This window comes from Chiloscyllium punctatum, chromosome 4, assembly GCF_047496795.1.
Source record: "Chiloscyllium punctatum isolate Juve2018m chromosome 4, sChiPun1.3, whole genome shotgun sequence".
In the NCBI taxonomy this organism is placed as follows: Eukaryota; Metazoa; Chordata; class Chondrichthyes; order Orectolobiformes; family Hemiscylliidae; genus Chiloscyllium; species Chiloscyllium punctatum.
In genome coordinates this window covers 21943470-21966393 of record NC_092742.1, presented here as the reverse complement: position 1 = coordinate 21966393, position 22924 = coordinate 21943470, and the positions used below count along the sequence as shown (strand labels likewise).

Genomic DNA, 22924 nt, shown 5'->3' with positions numbered 1-22924 from the left:
AGAAGAATATAGGCAAAGTGCAGGCAAATGGGATAATTTAGTTTGGAAAACTTGGACGGCATGTAGAGTTGAACCAAGGGTCTCTTTTCTGTGCCGTTTAACTCTATTCTTCCTAACAATGTGCATAACCACACACTTTTCCAGAGTGTATTCCATTTGCCATTTCTTTGCTCACTCTCCTAGCCAGTCTGAGTCATTCTGCAGCCTCCCCTCCTCCTCAACACTACCTGTCCTGCTGTATACCTCTTTGCCATCTGAAAACTTAGTAAGAATGCCCTCAATTCCCTTGTGCAGATCATTAATGTACAGCTTGAATAGCTGTGGTGTCAACACTGACCTCTGTGCAACTGCACTCATCATAGACTGCCATCCTGAACAAAAAGACCCCTTTATCCCCATTCTCTGCCTGCTGCCAATCATCCAATCCTCTATCCAAACGGAGTACAATGAATATTTACAGGTTCCATCGCAACCGGTCACAATGCCCAGCAATTTAATGCTTTCCCTTCTGTACCACTGCCCCTAATCCACATCATATGTCAACTGGTTCCAAGTGGAATCTTCAAATTACTACCATTGAGGTCACAATTTAAAGTTAAATATGGAAAAAAATCAGTCAACTAAGAGCCTATATGAGCGCATCTTTCTTTATACCTTTCTCATAAATAATGATGTAGATCATGGCTTACAGCTATTCACCTCCCCATCGCAGGGTGCTGTCAACTCCTTGAGTGACATTCTTGACTGAGGCAGCAAGAAGAAAATGTATCACCCTGGAAATAAATCTACGAGACCTGGAATGCCTTTAGGTTTCCCAGCTACTCAATCATCCCTAGCAACATTATTTGCAGACCTTCCTTGTACTCATCATACAGCTGAGCCACTTATGGCGTCATGGATCACTTGACTTGGGTGTACTTCCCACAAAAACCATTTCCCGCATGAGTATGAAAAACAGGATACTCATTAAAGCACATGGTGCTCTCAGAAGCTCCTGCACTACTTCCTTGGTGCTGAATGTCTTGCAATCTCTCTCTGTCTGTACAATCCAGAACTGTGGGAATGGCCACTTCCACAATCTCTCTGAGACCTGGCATACGGCATGGCAAATCCGGGTATAAAATATTCCTGGTTACATGTTGTTCAGAAAAAATAAGAAAGGAATAGGAGGAGGTGGAGTGGTGTTTTTGGTTAAGGACTGCATTGCAGTACTGGACAGAAACAATGTTTTAGGGGGTTCAAGAACCGATTTGAATAAACTTAAAGAAACAAAGGTGCAATTATATTATTCAGTGTAATCTAGAGACCATCAACTAGTGGGAAGGATTTGGAGAAATAAATCTCCTAGCAAAATACAGAGATGTGCAATAGAATTCTTTAATTACTCATAGATATCACTGGGTAGTGTAAAGTGCGGCAAAAGGCAAACTTTCCTAGATTGTATTCAGGAGAAATTCCAACAATAATATAAGTCCAGCCCAACAACAATAGTGGCACTGCTAGATTTGGTCTTTGAAGGAGGGTGGGTCATTCTAGAATATGACTAATCAACTGATGGTGTTCAACAGGGCAAAAATAAGGCTAGGCCAACTGGACTGAAATAAAAAAAAACTGATGTCTTGTTTTTGAGCTGGGAGAAGTTCTGTAGTGGCATTCCCCAGGAGTCGATATGGGGACCTTTACTGATAGATGTGTGATCTAGAACTTGGTGTGCAGCATGTAATTTCAAAGTTTGCAAAATGTGGAAGAATTGTTCATTGTGGGGATGACAGTGTAGAATTTCAAAAGGATATAATGCATTGGTGGAACAGCTGATCGAAAACAGATCAAACTTCAATGCAGGTAATTGGAAGGTGATACACTTTGGTATAAAAAGCACAGACAGACATTATTAACTGAAGGGTACTATTCTAAAGGACACATAGGAGGAGAGAGACTTAGGTGTTGGAAAGAGACACTACCTGTATCAGGGACAGGTAGACAGCTGTTAAAAAGGCATACATTATTCTAAGCTTCATTTATAGGGGCACAAAGTATTGTGCATAGTTTTGGGAGTGATACTTCAGGAACAACTAATAGTTCGATATTCTCAGAATCAAAACATCACAGCACCAGAAACCTGGGTTCAATTCCAGCCTTGCATAGCTCTCTGTGTGGAGTTTGCACGTTGGGTAATCTGGTTTCTTCCCATAGTCCAAAAATGTGCAGATTAGGTGGAATGGCCTTGCTCAATTGTCCCATCGTGTCCAGGGATGTGCAGGGTAGGTGATTAGCTGTGGTAAACGTCAGGTTATGGGGATAGGGCGAGTCTGGGTAGGGTGCTTTTCAGAGGGTCCGTGCAGACTTGATGAGCTGAATTGCATCTTTCTGCACTGTAGGCATTCTATTTCTTTTATTATATTGTATGGCCGAAATATTGTTATGAATGCTTAAACAGTAGAGGTTTAAAAAAAAACCTCTTGGCATTTCCATGCAAAAGTATAAAACACAAACATGTAACTTGATGGTACTAGCCTGTATGTGCTGTATTTGCTGCATCAACTGCTGGTACTGTTGCAGGAGTTGCTGTAGTTGATTATGTTGTTGCATCATGTTCTGCTGCTGATATTCTATGCGCTGTTGCTGCCATTGAGCTGCAGCTGCCTGCAACATTTTCAATCTTTCTGCTTCCTCTGGATTCTCTGGAGGTTGGATAGTAGGCTAAAAGAGCATCCAAAATATGAAAGGATAATAAAGTCAGTGTTTTGCAAGGCACATTTAAACACAACTACAAATTCTTGAATCATAGCCATGCGCTTACAACTTTATTGACATGGAATGTATGCAATTCTATTGAAAAGCTAAAATTAAGGAAGGTGTTAATGCTTCCCAAACTGTATCTGATACAAATAACTAGTTACCTGTAATTTTGTTTTAATACATTAATGTGAAAACTCACATGCTATCACTGCACTGCAGAAATGGAGCGCCAGTGAGGTGCAAATACTATCCCTTTAAAAACATTTAAAGCTTATCAATTTAACCAAAAAATCTTTGGATGAAACTTAGTTGAAATATCTTTGGGAAGCAGACAGATTTGTCAAACTCCTATTTCCTCCATAAAACTTCAGAATCTTTACTAGATCTTTGTATCTCTTTGATACGAAACAGTATTAGTGAATACAAAATAATTTTTAAAACTTTAGACACAATTTTGAATATCTCTCCATTCGAACAGATCTGCAAAGATCAACTCTCTTTACTCTTTCGCAAACTTTTAGCAAACGTGAATATTGATATTTAAAGCTATTCCCAATTATGGAAAAATCAAATATGCAGTCATGATAACTGTCCATACATAGCGTATAAAGAGGCAAACTTAGACTAGGAGATTTACAGGTTTAATCTCAGTTAATGAAGAAGCAGAGGATCTAAGGTGGCAACATAACTGATTTCAGGAAACTTGGGAAATGAAAAGGAAAGTAAAATCTTGCACTCACATCTCCCCCACTTGTATTCAAAGACTTTTGTTAGATAATTCAGTGTTAAAATTAAGGTTACATTGGACTGGAGAAACTTCTTAGGCACTTCAACAATTAAAGTTGATAACGTGTGGAAGCTAACAGTATGAAAAAGTTAAAACTGGCAAATCACTAAGAGTGGGAACATGAGTTCATGCCAGTAAAGTTCAAATTCAGAATCCTGTCTCGATTTTTTCTGCGCACAAACAACAATCAACAAATGGATGAGCCCCGAGATAGAGCAGAGTTGAAAATCTGGACTTCAAGAATCCATTACATACGAAAGTGGTGTGGGTTTGGGGTGAGAAGGGAGGGTAGTAAGAATTTACAATGTTTTTGGACGGGTGAACTAAAATAAGCCAAATGAGCTTCCAAATAATAAAATATAATCTTGGGGTCAGTGACCGTAAGGTATCTGGTTATGGTGTCTAACTAACTGGCATGATTAAGTTGAAATATAGGATAGTGTATTGCTAAAACCCTGTTACTTTGAAGTGTTGCAGCTATGAAATTTAGGTTTGACACAAGAACAATGATGGCTGACAATACAATTCCAAGTCAGAACACCTTAGACAGTATTTGTGCAAAAGCTAGTGCCACTATACATCTGTACGTCCTCGTACAAACAGGGAACAGAAGTAGACTTTGAGATTCAAATCCACATTACTATCCACCCCAATAATGTTTCACCCTCTTTCTTATCAAGAGTACAACCAGTTCTGCCATAAAAAATATTCCAAAACCATGCTTCCACATTTTCAGAGAGAAAGTTCAAAAGACTTAAAATTCCACTTAACCTCTCTAAATTTCACCTCATCTCTGTTTTAAATGAATGGCACCAAATCTTTAAATAGTTAACTAGATTGTCCTTGAAGAGAAAACATCCAAAGTTCAATGGTGCAATACCTTAGCAGGGATGTCAGTGGAGGAACAACGGCAGATATTTCTGTGTATGATGCAGGATCAGTTCATTCCAAAAAGGAAGAAAGATCCTAGGAGAAGACATGGGATGCCGTGGCTGACGAGGGAAGTTAAGAAACATATAAAGTTAAAAGAGAAAAAGTATAACATAGCAAAGATAAGTGGGAAAACAAAGGACTTGGAAGGTTTTAAAGAACAACAGAGGATTACTAAGAAGGAAATACGCACAGAAAAAATGAGGTACGAAGGTAAACTGGCCAAAAATATAAAGGAGGATAGTAAAAGTCTTTTTAGGTATGTGAAAGGCAAAAAAAAGGTTAAGACTAAAATTGGGCCCTTGAAGACAGAAACAGGGGAATATATTTCAGGGAACAAAGAAATGGCAGAAGAATTGAATTGGTACTTCAGATCTGTGTTCACTGGGGAAGACACAAGCAATCTCCCTGAGGTAACAGTGCCTGAACTTAAGGGAGTTTATATTTGCCAGGAATTGGTGTTGGAGAGACTGTTAGGTCTGAAGGTTGGTAAGTCCCCGGGGCCTGATGGTCTACATCCCAGGGTACTGAAGGAGGTGGCTCAAGAAATCGTGGATGCGTTAGTGATTATTTTCCAGACTTCGATAGGTTTGGGATCAGTTCCTGCGGATTGGAGGGTGGCTAATGTTGTATCACTTTTTAAGAAAGATGGGAGAGAGAATGCAGGAAATTATAGACCAGTTACTCTGACCTCAGTGGTGGGAAAGATGCTGGAGTCTATTATAAAAGATGAAATTACGACACATCTGGATAGTAGTAACAGGATAGGTCAGAGTCAGCATGGATTTATGAAGGGGAAAATCATGCTTGACTAATCTTCTGGAATTTTTTGAGGATGTAACTCTGAAGATGGACGAGGGAGATCCAGTAGATGTAGTGTACCTGGACTTTCAGAAAGCTTTTGATAAAGTCCCACATTGGTGGTTGGTGGGCAAAATTAGGGCGCGTGGTATTGCGGGCAAAGTACTAACTTGGATTGAAAGTTGGTTGGCTGATAGGAAACAAAGAGTAGTGATAAAAGGTTCCATTTCCGAATGGCGGGCAGTGACCAGTGGGGTACCGCAGGGATTAGTGCTGGGATCGCAGCTTTATACAAAAAATGTTAATGATATAAAAGATGGCATTAGTAATAACATTAGCAAGTTTGCTGATGATACTAAGCTGGGTGGCAGGGTGAAATGTGAGGAGGATGTTAGGAGATTACAGGGTGACCTGGACAGGTTAGGTGAGTGGTCAGATGCATGACAGATGCAGTTTAATGTGGATAAATGTACAGTTATCCACTTTGGTGAGAAGAACAGGAAGGCAGATTTCTACCTAAATGGAATCAATTTAGGTAAAGGGGCAGTACAAAGAGATCTGGCTGTTCTTGTACACCAGTCAATGAAGGTAAGCATGCAGGTACAGCAGGTAGTGAAGAAAGCTAATAGCATGCTGGCCTTCATAACAAGAGGGATTGAGTATAGAAGCAAAGAGGTTCTTCTGCAGCTGTACAGGGCCCTGGAGTACTGTGTGCAGTTCTGGTCTCCAAATTTGAGGAAAGACATTCTGGCTATTGAAGGAATGCAGCGTAGGTTCACGAGGTCAATTCCTGGAATGGAGGGACTACCTTACACTGAAAGACTGGAGTGACTGGGCTTGTATACCCTTGAGTTTAGAAGACTGAGAGGGGGTCTGATTGAGACATATAAGATTATGAAAGGATTGGACACTCTGGAGGCAGGAAACATGTTTCTGCTGATGGGTGAGTGCCGAACCAGAGGACACAGCTTAAAAATACGGGTAGACCATTTAGGACAGAGATGAGGAGAAACCTCTTCACCCAGAGAGTGGTGGCTGTGTGGAATACTCTGCCCCAGAGGGCAGTGGAGGCCCAGTCTCTGAATTCATTTAAGAAAGAGTTGGATAGAGCTCTCAAGGATAGTGGAATCAAGGGTTATGGAGATAAGGCAGGAACAGGATACTGATTAAGGATGATCAGCCATGATCATATTGAATGGTGGTGCAGGCTTGAAGGGCAGAATGGCCTACTGCTGCACCTATTGTCTATTGTCTCTCCACATCTGTCCTTTCAAGACCCTCAGGAATTTACACATTTCAATCGTCTCATCGTCTTTGAAACTACAATGGATGCAACCCCAGCAATTTGAATTTTCCTGACGAGGTAACCTGTCCTTTCCAGGTATTAGTCTGGTAAATGTTCAAACTGCTTCCAATGCATTTACATCTTTCCTTGAATACAGACAATAAGATTGTACACTGTATTCCAGGCATGGTCTCACCAGTACTCTTCCTAAGTGAAGTATCAACTCTATACTTTTGTGGCCAATTCACCTCACAATAAATGATAACATCCAATTTCCTAATTACTTTTTACACTTGCATTCTAACCTTTTGCCATTATTATTCTAGGCCACCCAGATCCCTCTGCACCTCACGCTCTGCAATTTCTCACAATTTAGATTATAGCTTCTTTTAATGCTTCCAGTCAAAATGGGCCATTTTATTTTGCCACTAGCCAGATCTTTGCCCATTCAATTTATCTATCTGTAAGAAGCCTCCCATTTCCTTTCAACCTTAGCTTCCTACTATTCTTTGTATCATTAGCAAATTTGGCAACTAGACTTTCCATCACTTCAAAATAATTTATAAAATTTCTAAGTAGTTGAGGTCACAGCACTGATTCCTCAGTGCACCATTCATTCCATCTTGTCAACCTGAAAAAGCCGATTTATGACTGCTGTCTGCTTCCTGTGAGCCAGGTGATCTGCTACCCCTACACCATGAGATTTTACTTTCTACAATAACCTTTAAGGTGGCACTCAAATGTTTTCTAGAAATCCGATTGTAGCCCATTGGTTCCCCCTTAATCACAGAACGTATTACATTCTCAATAATCTCTAATGGATTAGTTAAACATGTTTTATTTATTTGTTCATGGAACGTGGGCATCACTATGAGACCAAATCTCTACATCAAAACAACCAGAATACTACAACAAAATCCGCAGCAATATTTACTTAGTTTCAGTCAGAAACGCCTTTAAAACTGAAACAAAAGATAATATGATTCATCAAGCCAATTGCATGTCTGGTATCTAGCTTCTCCGATTATATCACCAGACGGGATCAGAACGCTTTTCCATTCTGAGAAAAGATCATCAAGCTGAAACATTTACTCTGCTTCTTTATCCACAGTTGCTGCCAGATTTGAATATTTATGTCCTGAACCTTGCTATTACCCTCCTCACTGGTGACTGCAACTGAAGAGTTTTATGGAATCTGCAACCTTTGAAATTGCACCCTTTGCCCCCAAGACCAGGTCATTAACAGATATCAAAAGTATTATTAAATAAAGAAACACTCTGTCAAAATTTTGTACTCAACAGGCCGATTTGTAAGAAATACCAAACTGAAGGGGAAACAATATTTATACTGCATGAAAGGAGAGTTTTGATAACTGGCAAGTGTACTGATTGGTTGAGACATTCCCATGAAGAATTTACCAGTTACTGGTGACTGACATTTAATAGGCAAGCTTTTTTAAATTTTTAAACCAGACTGATTGACTACTTAGTTAGCACACTGCCCTGAGGTATGAAGCAAAGAAAGGCCATCACCTATTTTGCTGAGTTTTACCAAGAATAAATGCTTTTATGTGTTCTTTCTGTCCGCAAAGAACAGATCCCGGCGTATTAATTTATGCAGCTTCCAGTACATGCATGTGTCACACTGGTCAAAGGAAGGAGTCAGGTATTTAGAAAGCCTTCATGTTGGAAATCTCTGAACCCACTGAGTGAATTACACTCCTGTAAGTGGCTGAAGAATTCAAAACAACCTTCAAAACAACTTAAGAACTAAACATTTCTTAAAGTTCCCTTAAGTACACAATTGTCTTAAATTATCCAAAAATCCATGGATGAAAATTTCCTTGAGATGATCGGCAACAAGTAGAGATATTTATGCGTAAGTCATCCACATGTCCTTAAGTTTAGCCAAGACATGTCCTTAAGTTTAGCAAGTTTATTTGCCAAGATGAGTTTGGTTATATCCATGTCAAATGGATTTACAGATGAAAAATGTAGTGGTATGAATTTACACTGAAGACACAAACAAGCTTTGCCTACCTTTGCTTCTTCAGGTGGTGGTGGGGGTGGTATCTCCTCTTTGGGTGGTGGAGGTGGTGGTTGTGTTTTGGGAGCCTCATAAGGTGGAGCTGGTGGCAATGGCGGCTGAGTAGTGTAAGGAGTTTTGGCCTCATCGGCTTTCTGTTGCACAGATTCACTGCTCTGATTAATTTCGTCATTCTGGTTCTGTTCATGCTGTCCTCCATACTGTTTGTTCCCATGCTTCTGTAGGTTTTGCATATGCTGCTGATACCAATACTGCTGCTGCTGATGGCAAGAGGGTGGAGACAATTCACGTTAATTTATGTTTACAACTCAACAGTCACATGTTTGTTCCTGGGTTGATCACCTATGCAAACTAGGCTGGATCAATGGACAAAATATTCTGAAGTTGTTATGCATATTACATCAAGACTACGGCGCTTGTAATTTTTTAATATATATATTCTTAGATCTAGGTAATTCTCATATTTATTAGCACCTATTACATACTAAAACGTCGAACTGATTCCCCAACATATGACTCAAAATTGAAACTTGAACATTTAATACCATACTTTTTAACCCACATTATATGCCCTTGCTGAGTTCCAGTGAGTCCCAGATTCTGCATAATAATTTCAAAATGTTACAATGTTGTTTAGCGGACACGATGTGCTATTTTGTAGCTAAAACCCTTATGTTACCCAAATTGAATTTTCTCTGCTTCACGATAGTTATTTGTTTTGATCCAACATTACAAGCCATAAAGTTCCAGCTACTTTGACAACCCACTTAGGCTAATCATGACATGAAAAATGACAGATTTGGAATCAGAATGTAATCTTAAGGTTTTTGTCACAGAAGAGTATTAAAGACCAAACTTTGGTCAAGCTACAACTGAGAAGAGAGAAATGTACTGAGCATTAAATAGGTAAATTAATATTCACTAGATAGTTACAAATTAATTTGAAATTAACAAGAAACTGCAAATACTGAAATGTTAAATATTACTTCATTTCTTTGAAGGAAATTTCACTTTTATTGCTATATGCTTTAACATTAACCCATTTTCTACTGGTTTCAAGCTTGCAAGATATATTTGCGAGTACAAATAAAAAAAATTAAGTTATGTTTCTCTTAACTCCATTCCATTCATAGAGTTCTCATTAATGATAGTTTGGCAATTGTGTGGGAACCTCAATGATCTTTTCCAAGGAGTAGAACAAAGTAGTAAACAATCCTAGCAAACAGTCCCTGCAACATGTAAGTTCATAATAATACATTCCTTCCAAATGATGAGAAATAACTAACAAACACAAGAAAATGCCTGCCATAACGTACAAGAAAGAATTTAATAATAACGTCTCATTTGTACTTATGATCCACAAACAAAGAAGAGCCTTTTATTGTCAAATCCATGCATTTAAACACAGATGGAAATTTTGGAAACATTCAGCAGGCCAGGTAGCATCTGTGGAGAACATTATCATTGCAGGTTTAAGTTCCTACATCAGAATCACCAGCTGTGGAGCTAAGGAGACATAGGAACAGGAGCTTGTCTCACCATTCAATGAGATCATGGCTGATGTGTGGCCTAACTCCATCTACCTATCTTTAACTCACAGCCCTTAACACCTTTGTTAATAGAAATTCATCTATCTCAGATTAAACTTAACAACTGATCCAGCATCCACCACCATTTGTGGAAGTGAGTTCCAAACTTCTACCACTCATTCTGTCTAGAAGAGCTTTGTAGCATTGCTCCTGAATGGTCTGGCCCTAATTCTCACACTATTCTCCTTGGATCTAGAATCTTCAACCAGTGGCAATAATTTATCTTTTTCCTGTTAATATCTTGAAAATTTCAATCAGATCACCCTTTAACCTTCTACATTCGAGAGAAAACAGGACTAATGTGTGTAATCTCTCCTCATAACTTAACCCCTGAAGTCCAAGCATTATTCTTGTAAAACTACCTTTCACTTCCTGCAAAGTCCACCAAGATGTGGTGCCCAGATATGCTCAAGTATTCCAAGTGGGGCTTTCTTAGTTATTTTCTTCATGACATTTTAAAGCTTATACACCTGAATGCAAGTCTCTTTTGACATTCATTGTATTCAACTTCACACAGTCTAGAAAGTACCCTTATCTATCCTTTCTGGTCCAAAATGAATAACCTACACTTGTTTATACTGAATTCCATCTGACATAGTTTTGCCCATTCACTCATTGCATTAATATTCCTTTGTAATTTTATGCTACAATGCCACATCACTTTGTGTCATCAGCAAATTTGAATATCTGACTTACAATATCATTCTTCAAATCGTTAATGAATAATGTGAATAATATTTGAGGCCTTAACACAGAACCATTTTGTGCAAGTTCCCTCCAAGCCACTCACCATTCCAGCTTGGAAATATATTGCCATTCCTTCACTGTCACTAAGTTAAAACCTTGGAATTTCCTCCCTAAAGGCACTGTGGGTCCTTTACAGTATGTGGACTGCAGCTCACCACCACTTTCTTAAGTGCAACTAGGGACGGATAATAAACGCTGGCCATCGAGAAATACCATATCCCTCGAGTGAATAACAAGGTCAGAGAGCGTATAATGTGTACTGGTGGACAGCCTATCCCCAAAGAAATCGAGATAGTTGAGTAAAGACTCAGAGGTGGACTTAGTGAGAAAATGGATGGAAATTGCAAGCAAAAATTGATCATTTTTTTCCAATTCCAGACAAGATCAGGAAGCAGCACTGATGGTAACAGAGAAAATTTTCATCTATAGTAATCTATTGCACTCCTGAATTGTGCCTTCTAAGTGTTGCAAAATCTTTGGAGTTAGGAGGCAAACTTTGTTTGTATTCATGAATGGGATGTGGACAGCTGGCTCGGCCTGTTCTTAATTGTCCATAGGCAGTTAAGGGTCAACCATAGTGCTGAGAGTCTGGAGTCACATGTACAGCAGACCAGGTAAGGTCAGATTTCCTTCCTGAAAGGATAGTAGCGAACTAGATAGCTGACCACTCCCCTTTCTTTATTAAAGTCATATCTAAAACATGACCACTGTGGCCTGAAGTCTCATCTGTTTACATATCAACAGAAAGCCTCTCAAAATCCTTTTCATCTCTGTACCAAACCAGACTGCTCAGAGCGCGGCCCAGTTTATTAGCCTCTGAAAAAAATCAAGGACAGAGTATCCTTGAACCAAAAAAAAAGGGACTAGCTTTGTGATACCTCCCCTCCTTAAAAGAAAAACCATCGATACCAAAAGATGATTTCATTTTAAGGCTTCAAAGCCCAGTTAGTAGTCGAAACACACATATACACTATACTAACTATAACATGCACAACCCAATGCAAATTCAGACCACGGTACACCCATCACTGAAAGCCTCCATATCTCATTCGAATCTCGATAATACATCGGCAATCACGTTTTCACAACCTACCACATGAACAATTGTCAAATTGAATGGCTGCAACCACAAGCTCCATCTAAACAGTCTGGCATTTTTGTACATAAAATTTAGCGAGTGTACACCAAGCCTGCCTTCTGAAGTTGATCGAACCTGTCCAATAAACGCTGTAAATTTTCCTTCCATAAGTGACTAAAAATCACCGGGTCATCAATACACTCCACACAATTGGGTAATTCGGCAATGACTTTATTAGTCAGTCTCTGAAATGCAACTGGAGCATTATTCATTCCAAATGGCATGACTTTGAACTGATATAGCTAGAGGGCTGACTACTTCCCTTTCTTTATGCAGGTCATCTCTAAAACATGACCACTTTGGCCTGAAGTCTCATCTGTTTACATATAAACAAAAGGCCTCTCAAAATCCTTTTGATCTCTATACCAAACCAGACTGATCGGAGCCCGGCCCGGTTTATTACCCCTGTGAAAAAATTCAGAAAGAGTATCCTTGAGCCAAGAAACAGCTTTTAGAGAAAAAAGAGACTAGCTTTGCGACTGGTTACATTGTTACCATTAGGCAAGGTTTAAATTCGAGATTTTCAATTTGAACCCATATCCTCAGAACAAGAGCCTGGAGTGCTGTTATGATCAGCACACAAACCAACAGCCACGCTCAGACAACAACTCACCAGAACAAAGGACCCGATACCCAACACGAGCAAAACTAATGTAGTGTACAAAATCCCATGCAAGGACCGCAGAAAATACTACATCGGACAAACAGGAAGACAGTTAACGATCCGTATACACGAACACCAACTAGCCACAAAACGACACGACCAGCTATCCTTAGTAGCCACACACAGACGACAAGCAACATGAATTCGACTGGGACAACACTACCATTATAGGGCAAGCCAAACAGAGAACAGCCAGGGAATTCCTAGAGGCATGGCACTCATCCACAGACTCTATCAACAAACACATCGACCTGGACCCAATATACCGGCCACTACAGCGGACAGCTCGAACTGACAACCGGAAGCGGCAGAGACAGGCCACTATAAATGCCGGAGGAAACAGCACAGAAGCGCTTCACAGGAGGCTCCCAAGCACTGAGGATGTCACCTAGACAGGGGACGAAACGTTTGCAAGACAAATTCCCAGCTCGGTAAACAGAACCACAACAATGATAATACCCTCTGCATGGTACAACAGCATCTCCCATTTATCAGTTCATGAAGGTCGAATTGGATAGGGACCCGGACTACATTGCTATCTGAGGAATTATGAATTGAGTTGAACATTGTGCCATCATCAGCAAGCCAGTCTACTTCTGTCATTGAGTAACAGGGAAGATACTGAGGAAGCAGCTGCTGACAATTCTGCCAAGGACACTGGACAGACATCAAGCAACGTCCTGGGCCAAGATGACTGATCTACAACCTTTTCTTTGTGACGAGTATGAATTCATACACTGGCTTTAATCCTACTTCCCACTTATTAAAGTTTTATGAAGTTTACTTAGTATCACATGCAGTTGCACGTCTAGGGTAGCCACTTTAGCCTTTCAGCCCTTTTGTCCATATTCAGATAAGTTATTATGAAATCCAGAATACAGTGACTCTGGCAGAATAGAAACTGTGTAATAGCAAATAGATTATTGGTAAGTAACTGACACTTTAAAGGAACTGCTGATCACTCCTTCATTCACTTTGCTGATAACTTACTGTAGATTGATTGGATAGTAATATGTGAGGTTAGCTATGTCCTCCTTTGATTACTTTTCTCTACTCCATGCAGCTTGTTACTTGGTATTAATACAGTCCTGTGCTATTCAAACATATTGAGACCTCATTTACAGGCATACACAGCGCTGCTTTTTTTAGAACCAGGGCTGATCATCTGGCTCAATGGTGTTGAAGAAGTGATGAACATACTAGACCATCAAGTTAGACATGTTGGTAGAACAGATTTCCATTGACAGACCACAGCATCACATCCGTGTCCAATTTTAAGGTGCCACTGTTAATTCCACTTAGAAAAGTAGTAGTGCCAAAAAAACATGAAAGAGGGTGCTCTGAGTGTGAAGACTTGGTTTTATCTCAAGGAATATGCTGCATGTGTGCTAGGCAAATTGCTAAGGACCAGATAAATTAATTATTTCTTTGTTTATGTTCACATTGCAAACCCAGTGTGACACCTACAGTCTTCAGAGCTCAATCAATAGTACTACACCCTAACCCCAGTCTCCAATCCAGAGTACATATGGAGTCGTTCTATTCAGAGGTTCAAGAATTCAATACAATCTTCTGGAAACCCAAGATCTTGAGGAGACTGGATAGGGTAGATACCAGGAAAATATTTCATCTTTTGGGAGAAATTAAAACTAGGGTTTATAGACTAACAGTAAGAGAACTGCCTTTTTAAATAGTGCTACGAAACCTATTCTCTTCCTCTGTCTCTCTCACACACATACACAAACACAAGGTTGTCAACTGATGAAATTTCCTTTGAAGAAAGTATTGAAGGTTGAGTCTTGAGGCTAAATTATGTAATATTATTCAAAAGAAAACAAGCATTCTAATGTACAGACAGGAAATGAAAACACAACCATATCAACCACGATCTTATCAAATGGTGGTGTAGCCTCAAAGGGCCAAATGGCCTGCTTCTATGCTCCCGAATACATTTTCAACATTTCAGAGATGGTAATGACAAAGTTTTCTTGTCCATATTCAACGTTACTCCTTCAATTTAATGGGATCAAGAACAGGATTACTTCAACCCACATATAAACAATATGCTGCAGCCTGTACTGGTCTCTCCTTCTGCTCTGAAGAATATCTATGGAAGGTGTTACAACCGAGCTTGGAGGAATGCACAAATTCCCTTCCACTTCCACACCATTTGCTATAAATTTTAAGTTTAACTTGTGTTATAATGAACAATTCTGTAACTGATTCAGTTTTAAATACAATTCATCCAGCGTTCATTTGTCAACAAACAACGAGGATATTACATCTAAAACTTACTCAAGCTAACAAAGATTATTGTTAAAAAATGGTTTAGTCCATGTAAAGATACACAACATACTCAAACAACTCTACTTGAAGAAAACAGGGGTAAGATCAGATCGGTAAATTCAATCAAACAGATCTCATGGATTTCTCAGCTATCCTCCCTGGACATTCATGACCATGTGGGTCACCACTTATGTGTCATGGACTGCTGCAATGATTGATCAAGTTCAAGTGGCACACTTCCCCATCCTGGGATTACATGCTGTTAGATTCTGCACCCCAGCAGTTCCAGTTCCAGATTTTCATAAATGGGAAGCTTCACCAAGCCAATATTACCAATATTTTAGTCATTTTTCATCTTGTTCAACTGCATTGAAAAAATCCAAACACCACTCCCTGTTGCACTGAACAATTAATTCTGCAGCGGCTTCTTTTGAGACTTTTACAGCTCCTAGGATGCCTTAAGCCCGAACTGCTCGAGGACTTTCCCAAGCCCCAACTAAACAAAACCCAAGTAATTTGGTTGCATTTGGAAGCAAAGCTAACAGCAGCCTTGCCTAGCATGCAGTGAGTCTTTCTCAAAGCATCCAGCAACCAACAGAGAACCTTGCAATCGGTGCTACCCCTATTTTTAGGTAGGTCAGAATGAAACCAATATTTTGGAGCAGACAAACATAGTACCCTGGGAATTTCCTGCATCCCTGAATGTTACAAGGCTCACCAACTGTTGGCTCCCGCAGCAGTACATACAACAAAAAAGGAATCCATCCTAATGGCGATAGAGGAGAGCAAATTGTTAGTTGATATATACAACTGAGCACAGTCACACCAGGACTTTGCTTGCTTAGTCTGAGAGTTGATTTGCCTTATTTTCACACTATCCTAGTGGGGAGGTTTTTGCAGGGTCAAATGAAATGAGCCACCTTACTGTGCTCAAGGCTTATGCTTCAGTTGACGCATAATGATTTTTCTTTTCTTTCTTGCAGCAGTTTGATAAAACTAAGTACCTTGTTATACCATAAGTGCAGTCATACTTTGGTGTCATTCATAAACAAGACCAGGTAAGGATTGTCAGTTTCTTATGTGTGGGAATAAGTGAGCCTGGCAGATTTGAATGACAATCAGCCAGTTTTATATTCACTTTTTATTGATACCAGCTTTTTATTTCAGCATTGTTTAACATACTGATATCAAATTTACAAACAACCATAATTAAATTTTGAGTCCTCTCTGGATTGGTCCAATAATTCAGTTAACATAATTCTTTACTTGGTCAGGAATACATGTCTCTAATGCATTAATACCCCAGCTGTCCTTGTAACTTAATTCTGTTTTTGAAATGTTATTGAATACTCACAATATAACGTATAAGATAAAATTCATTTTCATGGCATAAGAAAATGAGCATATAGATACATAAACATGGATACTTGTGGATCTCAGTGCTAATAACACTGATCTATCTCTACCCAAGTTAGTATTGTGCTTATTACTTCACAAAGTAAACTTCTTCAAAACATCAAGAAACTCCACTACAGTAAGTCTATGAACAATAGTGCTGAGTCAGACATCGTGGAGCTGGTCTTTGGCTAAACTGTTTCCTCATACCCATACTTATTCATCCAACAATCTAGTAGCGTGCCACATTTGAAAAAACATAAATCTAGAATGACCAAGTTGGAGAGCACTTATGGAAGAAGTAGTAAATCTATTCAAAAAAACTGCATTAACAGGACTCTAAATTTTCACTTGTTATTTCTGAAGGTCTGACAATGTAAATAATATTTTCTTGCTCAACTTCAGCTCTACATTGGTTTCAATAGAAAGTCAACCATGTGGCATGATAATGTTTCCAAGTAGTATAAAAAAGGATCTTTAAGATTCAGGATCTGGCACTCAAGGGACTTTCTTTTTACATTGTTCCTTTTAGAATGCCCCAAGTGCTTTACAGACAATACTTTTCAAAAGATAGTCACTGATGTAATATGGAGAAATGCAGCAACAAATGCACAGACAAAACCTCAACAAAGAATGCGGAAAGAACTGACTAGATGACTTTTTTCAGTTATGGTGGATGAGGGACAAATGTTGACCAGAACGTGGAGAGAACGTTCCTTCTCATTGTAAAAAGCCACAAAATATCCACCTGAGAAAGTGGACCGGACACTGATCGCACATTTCCATAAAAATCAACATTTTGAACAGTACAACACTCATTCAGAACTGAAGTGTCAACTTAAGTTCGGCAGTCAATCTTCTGGAATGGGACCTATGTCTGAATTATTCACTATTTCACATTTAAAAAAAGGTCCATAGTGCCATCAGGGCTGGGTTGTGTGCTGTGATTTTGAAAAAAAAATCAAATCACCAAGATTTGTTGTGTGGTGTTCTTGGTTTTAGGTCAAGTTAATATATTTTATTGAATCAAAATATAAAAAGCTTTAATCTTTAGCTTTGAATGTAGCCAATTCCATTCCACAACTTCACACAAATGGAAATACTCTGAATGCTGAATATCTGAAATATGAACTCAAAAGGCTAGACAGGAAAAGTTGGGATGCGAGTAACTTAGAACAGTTATTCCCACTTTTTTTTATTCTTGCTCCTGAGCTTTCCTGGTCATGCAAAAGCACACTTGAATAAGCTGCACTTTTATCAAAACTTGAGCTGTTTTACAGGATATTCACGAGTACTTAAAATGTACTGTTGGATCATAAAATGGAATAGCTGCTTCAGTATCTAGTTCGGAATGCTAATTTACGCATATTTTATCAACATGAGTGTTGTTCAATACATTAACCACTAGCCACATATGGTGAGTTGGGAATCCAGATGCCACAAGTTAAGTTTCCACTTAAGAAACAAAAATAATACATGGACAGCTTTGAGGAGAATAGCAATTAATATAAACCTTTTTGTGCATTACTCGCAAAATATTTAGGATGAAAAGGAAAAAGCAAGTTTTGTTTTAATTTCTATGTCTTAATTCCTCCTTCACTGAATGGTGGCAAGTATCTTGAAATTATCAGTCATGAGATATTGAATGAATGCTTGCTGAAATGATGTCACCAAATCCCCACTAGTCCACATTTTCTATTGGACAACACTGAACTACACAATTTATAATGTGTTGTCCTGCACTTACCTGATAGGAGCCATTTATTGCTTTGGAAAAATCACTGGACTTCTTGTCACCAGGTGTTGTCAGAGTACTTGCAGTAGCTGACTGAAATGCACAGAAAACTAAGAATGTAAATAAATACTATAGGCTTTTTTCATTTCTGCATCTTAATTATGTATTCTGAAAGCAATTAAATGTTCAGAGTAAAAGTTTTCTTAGCACAGAAACAAGAAAATATTAAAACAGGATAACCTCATGTTCAATTAAAATTAAACCATGATTAATCTATTATGTTAGAGAAGATTTTAAAACTAGGAGACAAAAGGCATTTGATAAATCATCTCCATTTATGGGAGCTATACATAATACACACTACGTGGTTTGGGATCTGTCTTGCTGTCTAGAAAAAGAAAAGCATTCCAATCAACTGAGGGATATAGGGGCATTCTTCAGAAGGAAATCAGAAGGGCAAAAAGGGGATATGGGATAGGTTTGGTAGATGAAGTTAAGGATAATCCAAAGAGATTCTACAAGTACATCAAGAACAAAACAGCAAGTAGAGAGAGAATAGAGCCCCTTAAAGATCAACAAGGTCATCTATGTGTGGAACCACAGAAGATAGGAGAATACAAAACAAATATCTTGCATCAGTTTTTACTGTTGGGAAAGAAATGGAAGCTAGGGAACTCAAGGAAATAAGTACACGTGCCTTGAAAACATTGCACATTACAGAAGATGAAGTGTTGCAGGTCTTAAAAAACAAAGGTGGATAAATCGCTGGGACCTTAAAAGTCCATCCCGGGACATTGTGGGAAATTAGGGAAGAAATTGCAGGGTCCCTGGCAGAGATATTTGTATCATCTACAGCCATGGGTTAGGTGCTAGAGGACTGGAGGGTGGCTAATGTTGTGCCTTTATTTAAGAAAGGCAGTAAGAAGCCCGGGAACTACAGACCTATGAGTTTGACATCTGTAGTGGGTAAGCTGTTGGAGGGAATTTGGACAGATAGGATTTACATGCATTTGGAGAGGCAAGGACAGTATGGCTTTGTGCATGGGAAATCATGTCTCACAAACTTGATTCAGTTTTTTGGGGATGTAACCAAAACGATAGATGAGGGTAGAGTGGTAGACCTTGTCAATATGGACTTTAGTAACGCCTTAGACTAATAAGTGAAGTTAGATCACATGGGATTCAAGGAGAGTTTGCCAATTAGTTACAAAATTGGCTTGAAGGTAGAAGACAGAATGTATTGGTGAAAGGTTGTTTTTCGGACTGGAGGCTTGTAACCAGTTTTGTTTCTCAGGGTTCAGTGTGGAACTGTTGTTGTTTGTCATTTACATAAATGATTTTGATGAGAATATAGATAGCATGGTTATTAAATTTGCAGACCAAAATTAATGATATAGTCGACAGTGAAGAAGGTTAGCTAAGATTAAAAAGGGATCATGATCAATTGGGCCAATGGGCCGGGGAACGGCAGTTAGAGTGTAATTTGGATAAATGCGAGGTATTGCATTTTGGTAAACCAAAGACAGGACTTATACAGTTAATGGTAGGGCCCTGAATAGTGTTGTTGAACGAAGACACCAAAGGGATCAGGTACATAGTTCGTTGAAAGTTGCATCACTGGCAGACAGGGTAGTTAAGAAAGCATTTGGAACACTTGCCTTCATTGCTCAGACCATTGTGCATTGGAGCTGGGACATCATATTGAGGTTGTACAGGACATTGGTGAGGCCACTTTTACAGAACTTTGTACAGCTCTGGCCACCCTGCTCTAGGAAGTACATTATTAAAGTGTAGGGGGTTCAGATAAGATGTACCAGAATTTTGCCGGGACTGGAGGGTTTGAGTTATAAGGATAGACTGGGACATTTTTCACTGGAGCGTAGGAGATTGAGGGTTGACCTTAGAGATTTTAAAACCATGAGGAGCATAGATATGGTGAATGTCGAGGTCGTTCCCCTAGGGTGGGAGTGTGCAAATGTAAGGGGCATATATTTAATATGAGAGAAAGATTTTAAAAAGGAGCTGAGGGCAACTTTTCACACAGTGTGTAGTTCGTATGTGGAACGAACTGCCAGAGGAAGTGGTAGATGTAGTTATAGTTACAACATTTAAAAGATATTGGGGTAGATACATGGACAGGAAAGATTTAGACAGATATGGGCCAAATGCAGTCAAGCGGGACTAGTTTAGTTTGGGAAACTTTGTCAACATGGAGAGTTGAACCAAAGTGTCTGTTTCCATGCTATATGACTATGAAAAGGTTCCCATTGTGTGTTTACAGTATCCTATGGTTACAGTACTCAGCAAACCAGAGGATCCAAGCTAAAATCCTATCAAAATTGTGAAACTGAATTCAATAAACTGTGTAAACACAGAAAAACTGCAATGCTAGAAATCTGAAATGAAAAGAGAATGCTGGAGAATACAGAAGGTCTGTCAGGAAAAGAGAAAGCTAACTAAATTACTTAAGTACCCAACAAGGAACCCAACTCCAAGGCTGCCCTAAATGAAAAGCAGTCGGAATATGTGCATAAATTTTATTTTCATCAAGAAGAAAGAATGAGCGTTACCAGCATTGCCCAAAACCTATATAAAAGTTTTTCACCAACAAATTACCTGCAATGCCATAACCTATAAAATGTTTCAAGTCTGAAATCAGGTCTGAAATTCAAGTCTGATTATTAAAAGACCTGTAATTGAAATTTCATCATGAACATCTAAGACAAAACTACCTTTATAGCTTCCTCACCAATATCTAAACTAATCTAAATCTAACTCATCTAAATCAATGACCCTAGTTCCAGATACTTACCATTCTTTGGGTGAAGTCATTTTTTTTCTGAATTCTGAATTGAAATTTTCTGGTGACTACCTGATTGAAGTTCTTTTGTCTTATGCTCTTCTTTGCAAGAAGATACGTTCTCTTTCTATTCACTCAACCAGTTTTAATTTTAAATATTTGTGTAGGTCACCCCCTCAGCATCTTTTGCCCAAGCAAGGAGACTCAATGTGCAAATCTCATCGTTACATCATCTCCAATAAGACAATATAATTTTTATAATTATTAGACTTGATCATGATACAGTACTCTAAGCATGGTTTAAATGAGTTAGCTTCCCCATGTTTCATTTCTATCCCTCTCAAAATAATGTCCAGCATTTAATTTTATTTTTGCTTACCTGTGGCACAACCATTCTCAATTTTCTACTTCACCTCCTCAAAGAAATTCATTTAGGCTAGTCAAGCAATAGTACTGTGAGACAATCCATGCTTTTCCTCCTAGGGATTCTTCTAATCTGTCTACTTATTTATTTCCCCTACCAGGAATGTTAATCTAACTGGTCTGTGTTTCCCTCGCCATGCTTTATCCCAATCTTAATTTTCAAAACATTTGTTCATTTCTAGCGTCTGGAGCCAGCGCAGTCCAGGGAGGGAGAGACAGAGGGAGAGAGAGAGAGAGAAAAAGAGAACACCTACAATGCTGTTAAGGAACTTCCAGGAATTTTGTGCAGCAACAGTTCCAAGTCAGGATGATGTTCGGCTGGCAGGGGAATTTGCAGCTGGAGCTGTATCTGCATCTGCTGCCTTTGTCTTTCTCTGTGGTAGAGGTTGCGGTTTTTGGAAGGTAGATGAGATTGGATTCCCTACAGTATGGAAACAGACCCTTCGGCCCAACAGGTTCACACCCACCCTCCGAAGAGTAACCCACCCAGACCCATTCCCCTACCCTATAATTTACCCCCTGACTAACGTACCTAACACTATGGGCAATTTAGTATGGCCAATTCACCTGACCTGCACATCTTTGGATTGTGGGAGGAAACTGGAGTACACGGAGGAAACCCACGCAGACATTGGGAGAATGTGCAACTCCACGCAGACAGTTGCCTGAGGTGGGAATCGAACCCGGGTCCCTGGTGCTGTGAGGCAGCAATGCTAACCACTGAGCCACTGTGCTGATAAAGGAGCCTTAGTAAGCTACTGCAGAGTATGTGTAAATGGTACATGCTATAACCATTGTACCTCAGTGAAGCAGTGATGAAGATCGTGGATGGGCACCAATCAAGTAACTTTTTCTCAGTTAGCATCAAACAGCAAATATTATTGGACCTGTACTCATTCAAGCAACTGGAAAGTATTCCATCACACTACTGACTTGTGTTTTGCACAGGGTGGGCAGGCTTTAGGGAATCAGGAGGTGCATTACTTACCAGTGACCTCCTCTTTCAGACATAATGTTTATATAGTTGATCCCTTTCAGGTTCTCATTGTTGCTAAACCCCAGTGTGTTTATAGTGAAAATTCAGTAATTTTAAGATGACTGAATATCAGGGTTAGATTCTTTATTGCTACAGACAATCATTGACTGGCATTTCTATAGCACAATGATCTTTGCAACTTAATCTACCCAAGCCTAGACACTGCCCAGGTCTTGCTATATATGGACACAGAATGCTTCAAAATCGAAGGATTCTGTCAAATGGTCCTGAACATATAGTGTACTTATTATAATGCTTTCCATTGTGGGAAGGCCATTGAGGAAGCAGATGAAGACAGCTGAACATGGGACATTATAGTAAGAAAGTTGGAAGATGTTCATGTGTGAGTGAGAAAGATAAAACATTGTTCTGTAACTAGATTCACTGGCTGAAGGGTTCAAGGGACACGAGCAGAGAGAGAGAGAGAGACACACACACACACACACAGATAGACAGGACGGAAGCTGCTGCAAAGATTAACTCTTTGTGGTCTCATTTGAGTGAACATTGGCTTGTCATGGA

At 39.2% G+C, this 22924-nt stretch overlaps 1 protein-coding gene across 5 annotated transcripts in view; it reads right to left on the bottom strand.

Annotated features, from left to right (window-relative positions):
* ylpm1 (YLP motif containing 1) overlaps positions 1–22924 on the bottom strand; it is a 147054-nt gene that overhangs the window by 100758 nt on the left and 23372 nt on the right. For 2 of the 5 annotated variants that reach the window (XM_072568233.1, XM_072568229.1), the window contains exons 2-4: positions 18156–18236; positions 8583–8849; positions 2515–2700 (exon numbers count right to left, since the gene is read on the bottom strand). In XM_072568233.1, coding sequence (XP_072424334.1) covers positions 2515–2700; positions 8583–8849; positions 18156–18236 — 534 coding nt within the window. The remainder of the gene's footprint in view (positions 1–2514; positions 2701–8582; positions 8850–18155; positions 18237–22924) is intronic. The other 3 variants (XM_072568230.1, XM_072568231.1, XM_072568232.1) reach the window with 3 other exon arrangements.